General features: G+C 43.1%; 1 protein-coding gene across 1 annotated transcript in view; it reads right to left on the minus strand.

Moving 5' to 3' along the window:
- LOC100647927 (probable G-protein coupled receptor Mth-like 1) overlaps nt 1-13,104 on the minus strand; it is a 155,507-nt gene that overhangs the window by 26,550 nt on the left and 115,853 nt on the right. Inside the window, exon 5 of the mRNA XM_003394204.4 lies at nt 6,445-6,629. Within this exon, the coding sequence (XP_003394252.2) occupies nt 6,445-6,629 (185 nt within the window). The remainder of the gene's footprint in view (nt 1-6,444; nt 6,630-13,104) is intronic.

Consider the following 13,104-nt stretch of genomic DNA (forward strand, 5'->3'; position numbering starts at 1 on the left):
GCTAAGAGACGAACAGGGGAGGAATCAACAGTATGCAGGTGCAGTAATAATGCGTATCAACGCGAAGGAGGGGCTCGCTTCGAAGCTACTTAAATACTTGGTCGTGTGCGTTTAGGCGTGCAGTTTAGTGGGCCGCGGACGGTAGTTAGTATAGGCTTAGATAGAGGGGAAACAGAGAGTTCTGCTGGTTTCGCACGCTGGGGTTGGGACTGGCTGGCACCAGATTTATCTCTCTACCCCATCGTTTCGGCCTACGTTGTTATGGGGCGCGCCAGAACACCGGAACGCCAGAATGCCAGTGCACCAGGCCTTGTGAAGGGGAGGCTCGAATACCAGTCTGGCTTTTGAACCACCTCTGTTCGATGTGCTGGTAAATGAGTTTTCTTACGTTCCCGTTTATTCAGCCTCTTTGCACGACCGTCTCTTCTCATAGGAAGCCTTTTCTCTCCATCCCTTAGGGACACTTCCACCATTCATCGGTTTCTTGCTTGTTTCACGTGTTGGATTATGGTTACAATGGACGCGTATTCGGATGAACTGGAGTTCCGACGAATACGTCAAACGTTCGACACATTTTACGAAGACACATTTTATGATGTGACTTTTATGAAAGTGTATATTTTTATAAATACAGAATTATCTACGGAAAATATAACGAGTACTCTACTTCGCGTATTTTATATTTTTGCACATTGTAAAATTCTGCGAATTCTTGTGTCTTTAAATTTCCCGTTAATTCGTAAAAATCCGTAGTTACGAGACTCGACTATCGCGATTATCGGTAAAGTTAGAAACAAATCTTATCATAAATCGTCAAAGTTGCCATCAAATCATAAAGTTTAGGAAAATCGCGCGAGCGCTGATCGCAAATACGTTCTCCGATCAGTACGCGTCTCTACAGCTTTACATTCTCTCTTTTGTCTAGAAAGTTAGAAAGCAAGGACGGATGACGTAAAGTGCTGCTCGATCTCTCGATTAATTAGGAATTTAAGTCGCGGCTGATAGGGACACGCATCCTTTCTCTGGAGGAAGTTAGTCTGTTTATGCGCACGACGTAGGAACAAACGCGTATAATCGATCATTCACTGACGTTCACCGGTATAACCTGTCGTTGATCTACGCGCCTGGGGTACACAGGAAGGGGGTTGAAAAGGGGTCGTAGAAGTTCCAGCAGTTCCGCGCGTTCGAAGGGGTTGGACTGGCTGGCGCCAGGTTTATCTCTCGTCCCCATCGTCTCGGCCCACGTTGTTATGGGCTGTGCCCAAGTGACACACAGGGTGGGGGATGAAGTACGAGGGCACCGAGGAAATAGAGTAAATGGAGGGAGACATGAAACAGAAAGTGTGTAGGAGAAAGCTGAGACGCGAAGGGTGCAAGATGAGAGCGGAAAGAATGCGAGGGTAGAAGGTGAGAGGAAGAAGCGCCGGGCGATCAAATGGGAAGGAGCATTCGGGAAAGTGAAAGGGGTCTATTAGAATATCTCTGGTGAGTAAGCTGCTATTTATTTTTGAAATATTGCAGTCGTTCTTGTAGTTCGGAGTACGATATGGAGAAGCTGTAAAATCAATCATGGGTGAAATCATCACTTTTTGGACGTTTGATAGGAATATAAGAAGGCGATAGTCGGAAACCTTAACGAGAACTGTACGAAGAAATTTCTAATAGACAATCTTGCAATGTTTTTTTTCTTTTTGTAGAATATTATAGAACGTGTAGAATATAGAATATTGACGCAATTAGTCGCGAGTTGCATTTTGTTATTGCACAGGGTCGTGCGATATAAAGCACCGAAGCCCAAGATATTATTCGATATCGTTTCACTGTCGTTTAATTTACAACTTTGCTATATATCAGGAGAGATATAATATATATTAAATCCAAGCTATTTACAAATACAAAAAGAATGCTCGAGCGTAGCCACTGTTACCGCAAATGTAACCATTCTGTATTAACCATAAACCACGAACGACGCGGCAAAGATTTAGATACCGATCGATCGATAGCGTAAAAACATTGAATTCGATTCCATGGGTAGACCGCAAGAAGCCGCAGAAAAAGCGAAACGAGAGAAACAAAGGTCTACGAGGAGGACCGCAAAGTGGATGGATACAACAGCCACTGGGTCGAGAGAGATAGAGGGAAGGGTTGAAACACGATGGAACGCAGGGTAACGTCCGTTGCAGAACAACCTCTGCTTGTCCCTCTGAACCCCTCATCTAGTCCCACCAGTGCAAAAGCATTGTGTCAGAACGTAACAACTCGCGATAGTACGATGCAGCTTCCCATGGGGCACCATTATCCTGATTTAGCAGCGCGCGGCTACGACTCTATTTCCTACGCGCTTCCAGGCTATACGCCCTCCTTTGTCCAGTTTAGCTTTATTTGCGCGAAAAAGAGAGGAAACGCTGCCTGGCCAGTGAATTGACACGTTTGAGAAGCGCCGTCCTTTTACTCTTTCACTCCCCTTCCCTGATGTTCGTCCCAATGCGATTACGTGACACGAAGACGCGCCATTGTACTTTCTGTGCGATGTGAGAGAGCAAACATCTCGACGAGAACCTGCTTTCGATCGTTTTTCTTATGGTTCGATACAGACGAACGAATCTTTCCTCCGTGTTACATAGTGTGCACGTAGAATAATGTTTGTTCATCGGAAAATATATCCACTGTAACCATTAATCATAGACTTAGCGAAATAGACTCGTCGTTTCGAGAAGTCGAAGTTTCGAGAATTTGAACATTAATCATGTACTTGGACAGTAAAATCGAGAAACTTGGGAAAAGTGGAGTTGATCAATTTGACTTTCGACGAGAGGTTCGTACGTATATATGTAATAGAACTTGCTCATCTTCCATCTACCTAACAAGCACTCTCGATACTTGGATTTGGATTTTGCGCGGATATTTCAGGTGGTACTCCATGGCTGATGGAGAAGGCAGCAGAGTTATTGCGGTAGAGACACGTAAACGGGAGGCATCTTCCGCTCGCGATGCAATTAATGTTGCGGGAGATTGTTCGAGAAGAGACTCACTCGCGACGATGTTTAACTCTAGAGTGGCTCAACAAGCTCCGTATATTTACAAATAGCATCAAGCGTTCCGACCTGAGGGCGTCTTGAATGGGCGTTGCTTGATGACTGATTGTGTTTCTCAATGGCTCTGTGGTTCCCGCAGCGTTACACAATGTCGAAGTCCTGAATATTGGTGCTCCAATGAGCTCCTGACGGTAAATCTAATATTATCTTGCTGGTACTTGAACGCCAGGAGAACGTGTTTTGTACTTATTCGAAAAAACGTTCACTATCATCTTTGATACTTGGTTTCGCGAGTTTCAATTTCTTCCACCGAAGATCGACCAAGTTTAGTTCCGAGACTGACCAAAAAGAAAATAAATAGACAAGGTAGAGATCATCGAGTCCGGACAAATACGACTGTTTTATGGAAAATAGCAATGGACTGATGAACACCATGACCCTTGGTCCTTCGTATTATAGCGTGGTGGTCCCAAGAATCTCATCTCACGATGCACTTTGTCGAAAGGAATCAAGCTTCGGTCTAATTAATATTCCTTTCTCTTCGTTCCAAGTTCAAAAGTTATATGGCTACCAAGCGATGAAATCGTTTGCGGACGATCGATAGAAATGTAAAGTAAGCTAGTCGAAAACGAGAGAACGGGAAGGGAAGCGCAGGGTGAAAACCAGTCGCGCGATCCACCCGGAAACCGAAACGAAAATACACAACCGGTCTGCGTATAGCGACGTTTATATTTGTCAAAGGATATAAAAGCTAAATATTAATCACCGGGGGTGTTCTCCTCCGGTCGGCGTCGATAAATATCACGGCCGCGGGAAATTAATACGCAACGTAGTTGCACTGTTTGAAACGAGTGTTTACGCGGCCAGAGAGTTTCCAGCGGCTTGTACGAGGAGGGCTACATACATACAGAGATATATACAGAGAGAGCGAGAGAAAGAGAGAGAGAGAGAGAGAGAGAGAAACATTAGGTTGATGCATACGAAATGTTTCTTCGAATAAATCTTTTAATCAGATAGAAGTTAAGACGTCATTGCCAACGTTTATGTCATCTCCTTGCGACGAATGAATTTATTTTTAGTGTCGTTTATTATTTTGAAAATCTATTATTAATTTATATAATGTATTATAGAGATATTATATAGATATTTACGTAATGAAATTGACAAATTTAGGGAAAGTGGAGTCGGTCAGTTTGCAGATAGGACGAAACTTAATGAGTGGTATTATCTAAAATCCAAATACATTGAAACTTTAGAGAAACGATATTTTATATGTACCATCCTAAGGGACGTAGAAAGATACAGTATGCTCTTTGGATTATCGGTTGCGGTAAATGTGGATTACAGGGGATGCTCGTTAAATAACGTGCAATGGTGGTAAATCCGTGCTATGAATAAAGACATGACACATCGTCGCGTGGTTCACCTCCTTATAATCTCTATTCCGCGGGTACATGCGTACCTAGGAATCAGCTGGTGGTTCAGTTGCCACGCCGTGCCGCGCCGCAGGGGTCGCACCGGGGTTATTATTAGGGATTCGAGGTATTAAATGTACTTTGGGGTATCGATCTTCTTATTCAGCTACCCTACGTCATACTTAAATACAATCTTTCGGGAGCTATGTAATCCTCTTAGCGAAGTATTCCTGTGCCTGCCACGCAAGGAATCCTGATAGCGCGCGTGCCATTGTTTCTTATCTCAACTGATTACGATGCTTGTGCATACGTAAGAGGAATCGTTGGGGCGAGAGAAATGGAAAATCGTGGGTACACGACCTAACGAGATATTCTGCTAATCCACTTAGCGGGATACTCACCTATTAACCACCGTGTATTTCCTTCGACTTTTCCTTCGCTCGTGAGACCAGCGATCTATTGTCCGCAAATCTTTCGATTGCGGTGGATTTAACGAAAGTTCGGAAGCAGGAAAGTACATAAATATAATTTAGTCCCGAGTTAGTCGGTTAACCGCCGTATTATAAAAAAATAGCTAAATTATACTTATAATATATTATTTATATTTTATATATTTTAAATCGTGTTTAACGAAAGCCTACGTTTAACATTACCAAGTGTCCCTGTAATTCATGAACGAGAGTGTATAATTAAAATTCATTAAATTCGCTAAATTTTCATCTATCGATTAATTCGAAATTCCATCGACGACAGATTCCGGGATGAATCGACTTTTTCACGAGCAGCGACCGAAGGAACGCCGCAAACGGTGCTTGATTAGCAATTAATACGCGGCCGGCCGATCGATCCATCGATTAACGAAACCGATTTAATCAGCGCCCCAGAACACGACTGACCAGTCCTATTAATTAGCGGAATAATCGGATCACAGGGAATTACGTGTTAACCGTCCTCCTCCCAGCCTGTATTACTTTCGATAATAGGCTCCATTACCGTCTGTGCTACTGATCCGTTACTAATGTCAGCAAGTCCGGCACCGACTGTCGTTCGAGAACAACAGAACACGAGAGAGACAGAGGAATCATCCAACGAGGGCCACGCTCGTGGCATCGACGGAAATTAATTCACTGATAAGTCGTGTGTGACGCGATCGAATTAATTTGCGGCGTTCGTACAGCACCGGATTAATTATCATCGCGAGGAAACCTCGTCTCATTGGCTCCACAGAAATGTTATTCGACGTGATCTCGTTTCCTCACGAAATTCCTTCGACCACACGATGTTCCGAGTTATTACGTCGTTAATTATAACGTCGATCGCGAGTCCGTATCGTTCGGTAAGCAATATTATTACATTATTATACCATACGTTACTAAGTTCCTTAGAACGATTAAAATAAGATGTACTTCATCGATTAAAAAATTTACAACGACTTAGGCGAAAGATAGAACGTAATATTTCGGAAAAATTAAATATTGTGATATAGTATATTTCGATATACTCGGAGCACACGTTGAATTGCTATTTTGACTTTTCGAATAATACGAAGCCGACTGCATTGTCCCGTCAACGCTTTCTGTTTTCTGCCAGTTAATCTTTTCTTAGATTCTTCGGTTTATAAAAGATTGCATCCGGTTTATTTTCGATTCTTCAGGCAGACGTTTCTTTAAAATATCGCTACGTTGATCTGATACGCGTATAAGAAAGCAAAGATTCATAAATTATACGAATAACGATACGAATAACATTCGCAAATACTTTTTGTTTATTACCCGCATGTCCAACATTAACTTCCACACTTTTAGATCATTCTGTTCATCCGGTTGTGTCCTCTTTGAACAGTTAGAAAGGGCGAAATCCTACCAGAGCTTTCGTTAAAGTCAAAGTTTCAACCACTGCTTTGACGAGGACAAACTTTCTCTAACTGAGAGATATTTCAAGGATCTCTCGAGGAGTTCCTTTTTTCATAGCAATGAAAGCGAATGGCAACTTACCGTAGAACCAGCACTGTTTGTCGCCGAAACGGGGCCTGAGGAACGTGTATTGAGGTTGAGACGGAAGATGATCGAGAAGGGCGGCCAAACCGGCGACTAGAAGGGGGCCACCCCAAGCGTAGCAGGCGTATACGCGTAGTCGGAGGGTCTCTTGGCCTTTCTCCAAGCTCGCTGGTCTCAGGTCTCTGCAAGAAGAAGAAAAAAGAATGGTCAGTGGGGGCGAGCACAAGCCACGAAACACGAGATCGTCCTGTGCACTTAAACGGAACGCGAACAATAAAACACTCCGGCAATCCCGCGCTAGAGTTTCGCGTGGAAGGAGAAAAGAAGAGAGGAGTTCCATTAGAATCGGTGGAAGTTAAAGTTTCACGGAACGCTATTTCGGGAGACGGATGGTCTCGCGTTTTGCGTAATCAGTAGTGAAAAATGGACGCGGACACGATGATCGCTTCTTTGTTTTAAATCTTTGTCTGCTCGTTTGGCACGGAAGATGAACTTATGGAAAAAGCATAGCGAGATTATAAAAATTAGTCAGGAATTAATATCCATATAGTCATTCATGAAAATCTTCGTACATTCTATAGAAAGGTAATTTTTATTAAAATATGATGCCACGAAAGTCCGCTGCGAAGTTATTGCATTTCGTTTCACGATGTTTAACCGTAAAAAGTACTTTGTTACATACTATAATTGTTATATACTATATGATGCTTTATTTAAATGGAAATAACTTTTACAGCGCGTTCTAAAAGCTTCTATATTCCTAAAACAATGGTTATCGGGACATAGCACTTTAATTTACAACCTTGCTATAGTACTTCCATGACTAGAACTACAGGTCGCAGATATCTTCGATCTCCGACACATGAAAAAAAAAGACAATTGCAGTTCGAATGCAATTTCGTAACACCGATAGAACGAAATACACGTTCAGATCTCGAAGTGTATTGCACTCTATCCTTCAGCAGAAAAACTGTCATCGAAATAGATTTATCGTCGGAACGGGCACTCGTTCGACAAAGGGCCTCGAGAAAGGTAATCTACATACGTTTCAACGAGCACAAACAAGCCTCTAGAGAGGTAAACGGAGCAATCGACGGAGCAGAAGGGCGAAAAACTACCGACCCACTCGTCGATGGGGTGATGGCCGAAACAATTACCTTAGATGCAATTAATGCATAGTCCGCATTCCTGGCTATCGAATGCAGGCACCGAGACTTTTTTTCGAAAGGGCTTGCAGAGCAAATCGCGCTAGTTTCGCGCTAGTTTCGTCCCGAGTTTTCCTAGCAAAGTTTCCCGACCATTAGCATCTCCGAGCGGCGATTGTGTGTGTACGTTCCTGAATGTTATTATGCAATCTACACAGGCCTCTCTGTGTTTCTCTAGTATATCCAACTTCGATAGATCGCCGTTACGCTGTTTCGTTCGTTAAACTGCCTCCTAAGCAGTTAACAATTACAAGCTGCACTTTTATACGCGATATAGAAGCGATATAGCGAGGTAAAATCGGTCAGTGGTTAGAGCTTACAGGTTTTAGGGATTGAAATAAATAATTTGAGCATTGCGTCATATACGCAATACTACATCACTGCAATTACTAAATCAGTCGAAATGATTCAGATATTCTGTTTTCTCAATTACCGAAGCCAAATATTTTTGATAATATTGATATCTGCTTGTGTTGAGACAGAAACATGATTACGTACACATACCGAGTTATTTTCGACATATCATTAGATTCTAATTAATTATGTATAACATATTTAGCTACATATTAAGGGTATCATAGGTTTAGCGATGTACATACTGTTGGTTATAAGTATTAGGTTGTCCGAAAAGTTTCTTTCGTTTTATAAGGAAGTAATAGACGCACAATGTTTTTGGTTTTATATCATTTTGTCGAATTACGTACGGTCCATTTTGTTCTGTTGAGATAAACACCGCGACATTTCACAGACTTGGGTTCACGTTTGTACGAAGGTGTACTGTTGTAAAAAGCATGTTTGCGAAAGAAAGACACATTTCGGACAACCTAATATCATGACTGGATCAACGATGATAGAAATTCGTGTCAAAAAATTAATGCAAATGCCTATGGGATAGCTGCAACTAGATCAGTTGCTGCCCCTACTCAACGTTTTACTTTGCCACTTCGCTATATCTCTTCCACCTATAATACCAACCGATGTTGGGTCAAGAGTTTGCACAGGCTAGAAATTTTGCAGCCACCGCGGAGCCAGTCGAAAAGTCTATGAAATGAAATGCAATAAGGAGCAGAGAGCACGGCTGGCAAAATTCCAGGGAAAAATGAAAGTCGACAGAATGATGAGACGCGCAATAAAAAGGACGTCGGCTGGTAATGTAGGACGTCGTGGTCCGAGAATGACTATCGTTTGCACGTCTGGCTGTGTCTTCCGTTCTTCACGTCCGGATATAGTCAACGAATCCATCGCGAGAACGACGATATAATTAACTGTGACGAACGACGACACGCGACTCGTAGAAAAGAGAAGGACTCGATCGTGAAACGATTAACTGGTCCATTAAGGTTTTCAATCTCTAACGCTCGCTTGTTCAATGACCTGCCTTCTTCTATTAGGCGTCGGTTAATCTTTTCCCACGGAAATAACGAACGGTAAACGTGTTTCTGCTTTGGCTTTTTGTGGATTCGAGCGAAGAGTCGATCTTCGTGTCCCGAAGAGTTATGAAACATAACGGAAATCACGTCGAGTCTAATGAAAAACCTGAAACAGGACGGAAGTGCTAAATTTTATATAAATAAGATATACGAGCAGTAAATGAGCCTCTCGGAAGTTAAACCGAACTCCCTATTTTTCATTAAAGCAAAGATGCGATCTAATTAAAACGATCTAATTTCTTAATTTCATTACATAAGAATGTACTTTCAATTCCCAAGGAACAAATGATCTAACACGTAGTAAGATCATTCACGTCGGAAGCTGATATAAATGATGGTAAACTCCATGGAAAATTTAAAAACGGGAGACGTATTTTTGTTAAATCCACTACGTCAAAAATAACACAGAAAATATGTGTTTGTGCTTGCGTCAAACCTAGAAACGGGAACACAGTTACAGCGAAGGGAAGCCCAATTATTAGCGGAACCACGGAATAACAGGGTCACTTGCAAATTTATCGGCGCGAGGGCTTATTAACGAGACTTGAAAATAATTAAATTCGGACGCGCGACCCCGATATCACGAGCAATGACTATGGGAACGACGAGACTCCGTCATTGTCTGGCTAGTTTAACGTCGCTATAACAACAAACCCCCTGTACAGTGGATTGGAAGGGGTTGACCCAACACGGCGTTTTAGCACCAGGGGTTGTTACTCGTAAATCGCACCCTATCTGAACCGACGTTACTGCGGATATGGCAAATGTCGGGCGTAACGACGTGGCTCTATTGTCAAAAAGTGAAAATTCAAATAAAACGAGCTGGGACAAGCGAGACGGACCGGTGGTGCCAGTCGGACTGCGCTGCTTGAAACGCGTCCATTCGATTATGCGTTATTTTACCTCTCGATTCTCGATTGGCTTTCTCCACCGGATATACGGAGCCGACTTAATTGCACGAGCTCGTTAATGTAACGTAGTATAGACTACCAGTCGATTGTCGTAAGTTTCGCTCGCGGTCGTGTACACCGTGCAGCGAGATGCAATCGTATTATTTTGCTAATTACTTTTACGATTATTTCCTTAATCGTCGACTCGATTATAGTATAGTAAAACGGGCGTCGTGTTGCACCTTGTGAAATAAGAGTAGGAAGAGTGACGCCACGCGATTCGATGTCTCTTCGCGAAAGGACGACGAAGAGGTGAGAGAAAACTGGAGATATTAATTCCTGGTGGCACGGCTCATTTCCGAGAACGCTAATTAGCCGTCACCGCGGTCGTTGCGCGCGATTAGTTGCCTCTCGTCCGGTCGGAAGAGAAAGTTTCCCGCATAGGAAGAAGAGGGTGGGTTTTCGCGTCTCGCTTCGATGTCTGTGCGGCGCCACGATAATTTTCCACCCCTGGCCGGCGGTCGTGTCCCGCTGAAAATGGAACGAAATGGAGCGAACTGCTGCCAGGGACGCCGAGGGAAAACGCATTAAATATTGCTGTCGAGAAAATTAGGGAGCTGTTATCCTGCTCGTAGGGATACACATATATAGCATCGTTTCTTTTTCCCTCTTTCCTTCAATTGTACCCCTAAAACGCGCATGATAAATATTTTTACGGTTGTCGCTGTGTTTCCGGATATGGATGGGGTTGAAAAGTATAGGTTACACATCGGTGTCTTCATGCACGATGCAGGCAATTTGCGAACGACGACATCTTCTGTGACAAAGAGGATTATTGCGCGGCTCTTCTTCGTGCTCTCGAAAGTATAACCCATTGTCGGAGCACGGAAGAGATAAAGGTTATTTTTGTAATAATAGATTCGCCGGAGAAGGGTTCCCATTCGAACCGGACGAACGGCTTCTCTCTTCCTTTTCTCTCCCTGCGTTGCTCTCGATGAAATATACGTATTCTATTATCACAGCGCGAGCACACGAGACACGGAGAAGGAGAATGGTGGAGCGAATCGGCTTAATCCTGACAAAGGACTCGTCGGAATAGCTTCTTTTAATTGTATCCTGTCACTGTGACTATTTATCGTTCGGTATTTGCGAACGGAAAAAAAGGGGAAGGCCAGTCGTAAAGGGCCGCGGAGCCATTAAGCCTTTGTACACGAATCGCCTTGCCTTGTGGCTGTAGTTAAACCGTCGACGGCTTGAAGTTATTAAAAGTATCCGAGAGAGAGAGAGATCATCAGACGACGAACGCGTACAGCGAATACAAATACGGTAGAAAGTCCAATATTCGCCCGAATAGGGAGACAAAAATGTTTTCTGTATTCGAAGCGGCAGTCGTCACGCCACTTTGCGCCATTCAAATCTCTCGTTGAAACCCACTTGCTTGCCCATTCACCAGCGAACGACAGCTTTATCTCCGGGGAATAAAAGTCACGAAATAAAAGAATTTCGTAGAATTACAAACCAACGTCTCGGTTTCTTGCTGTTTTTGTCTACCGGTTGTCGCGAGTTCTTGTGTATCTGCGAAGCGCACGCCGTCGGCTTTATACGCGGCCGACCTAAACGTCGCCGACTGTCTCCGAGGCCACGAACGTGCTAGCCCTATATTTATCTGTCCGATATGGTAATTATACGGACGGCAATTAGCGGCGGTGGCAGTTAGAGGTAAAGGCCCGCTTGGCAGACGGTATCACGCCATGGTTCGCGGAGAATACGGAACGGGAAGAAGCGAGGTCGTTACGCGGAGTCACGATGTACGAGCAAGATATTATTTATCTTGCCCGCGGTACGCGTAAACGCGGGAAAAAGTCACAGTTTCTGTAGAAAAAGTTAGACGACTACTTTACGTCATACCGCGCTGCTTCTTATGGTTAAGGGAGAGATATCTTGGCAATTTTTGTGCACCTTGTACGCTCGAAAAAATTTATTATACTGTTTTTCTTCAAACGGACGTGATATCACATTTGTATGTTCTCTGGATCGATATCAAACGATCTCGGATGAGCTTTTAATTACATACGAGTGATCTTTATAATCAACGAAACAGCCAGAAGTATCGACAAGTCGTTTATTCCTCAATTTCAAATCATGATTTTTTAGCAACAGAATTATTATCGTCGCGGTACGATAATAATTGCTTCGCTTCAAACCGGATAAACGGGGATAAAATTGGTTTGTCCACGGAACTGCATCCCTGGTGAATAAACCAATTTTATTCCCGGATGATTTTCAACGAAACCGCACGCGGAACAGCCAGAAGGGGAAAGTTCTCGGAAAGAAGATCAAGAATGATAATCCGCGACATTCGGAGGGGTGTCACGCGGAGAATCCGGCAAATGTTGCGTAGGAACGATAGTGCCCCAAAAGTTCGTCCCCCGGCGGAACGTATGGAAAGCCGAGACCCGCTTTATTGAAAAGTTTCGGGAGACGCGGTTAAGTGCGAGAGAAGTTGGTGTCATCGACCCGCGAGAATTTCTCACTTCCGAACTGCGCCAGTTCCCGCTGCTACCCTGTCAATTTATCTATCCGAGACGGTTGTATTTGCCCGTTTATCCCAGGACGATCGATCCTCCAACATCGACCAGACCTGTCGATCCCTATAACCATGGCCATTTGCTCGTGTCCCTTGATTTATCGTCGTCACCGATTTCATGCTGAAGCAACGATTAATTATCACGAATATATGTTCTTATTGTCGCTAATTAGCCTGCAACGCGATTGCACGCGTGTTAGTAATGAATTATAGCATATGATGTTAGGACGAACAAGTTCCATCGATAAAATCGGGTGTAACGATCGCGATATATATGCGTTAGATCGATTGTAAATTTTATTCAGACTAGAAATACCGTACAAAGAAAATTTTCGCGATTGAGCTTCTTGTGTCTTGATAAGTTGGTCTAAAGATCAACTAGACATGATCTACGATCTATAATTTGGAATGTAGACAAAAATGCTCGATCTTCGAAAATTCAAAAGCTACGGAAAATTTTAATTATTAGCAAAGACAATTTTATAGGCATCTGTTAACTAATAATTTTGTATTAACTGGTCTTTTTTTTTTAAGATATTAGACTT

Source organism: Bombus terrestris, chromosome 3, assembly GCF_910591885.1.
Source record: "Bombus terrestris chromosome 3, iyBomTerr1.2, whole genome shotgun sequence".
NCBI classification, from domain to species: Eukaryota; Metazoa; Arthropoda; class Insecta; order Hymenoptera; family Apidae; genus Bombus; species Bombus terrestris.